The sequence below is a fragment of the Atta cephalotes genome (assembly GCF_000143395.1).
Source record: "Atta cephalotes unplaced genomic scaffold scaffold00029, whole genome shotgun sequence".
Lineage (NCBI taxonomy): Eukaryota > Metazoa > Arthropoda > Insecta > Hymenoptera > Formicidae > Atta > Atta cephalotes.
Genome location: NW_012130093.1, coordinates 999,718 through 1,000,540, shown reverse-complemented (window position 1 = coordinate 1,000,540; position 823 = coordinate 999,718). Strand labels below are relative to the sequence as shown.

At 33.4% G+C, this 823-nt stretch overlaps 1 protein-coding gene across 1 annotated transcript in view; it reads left to right on the top strand.

Moving 5' to 3' along the window:
- Window positions 1-371: 371 nt before the first annotated feature.
- Window positions 372-823, top strand: part of LOC105620786 (hepatocyte growth factor-regulated tyrosine kinase substrate) — a 6,907-nt gene continuing 6,455 nt past the window's right edge. Inside the window, exons 1-2 of the mRNA XM_012202274.1 lie at window positions 372-408; window positions 475-559. Of these exons, the coding sequence (XP_012057664.1) occupies window positions 372-408; window positions 475-559 (122 nt within the window). The remainder of the gene's footprint in view (window positions 409-474; window positions 560-823) is intronic.

Here is an 823-nt window from a genome sequence, read left to right as displayed (position 1 = left end):
TGTTTTCCTGCTAGATTGTTAGCTGGATTAAAATTTTGCCACCGTATTGGTTGCGATGTTGTCAGTTCGCAGAAGGAAAATAAGCATCGTATGCCGCAGGCTTAAATGGAATGGATGAAAAATGTCGGACCAATCACAAATAAGGGAGAAGACTCTGGCCAGACTCTGATTAGAGGGTCTGACGAGAGCCGAATTAGCCGTAGCGGAGAGGTGAGAGAAACGACTGGAATGAGAAAAGTGGTGAAAAGTAGGATTGTGTCAAAGTTGCTCTTTAACTGTTGCAAGCTGATTGCTTGGTACGGGTTATTGTTCGTGTATAGTGGTTAAAAATTTTGGGAAGGCGAAAACACGCATTACGTCAAAGTTACAAAATGTTTCGAAGTTCGACGAATTTTGATAAATTATTAGGTAAGCTTCTTTGAAATTTGTTCAAAATGTCGGAACTTTTTTAGCTACTCATTAATCTATTCGTAGATAAGGCAACAAGTCATTTGCAGTTAGAACCAGACTGGCCTACAATTATGCAGATTTGTGATCTTATACGTCAGAGCGATGTTCAGTAAGTATAATTTTGGTAAAAAATTTATTTTACTTAATTATTAAGATTTTTACTTAGCATATAGCATATGTTTGTCAACTGTATTCCTTTAAAGCGCCTTACTTAAAAAAAAAACCTGTGTTAAATATATATATATATATATATATATATATATATATATATATATATACTTACTAATTATTATACTATTATACTAAAGTACTAGTACTACTACTACTAGTACTAAGTAAAGAAGTAAGATAGTAACGTAACTAACGTAACTAC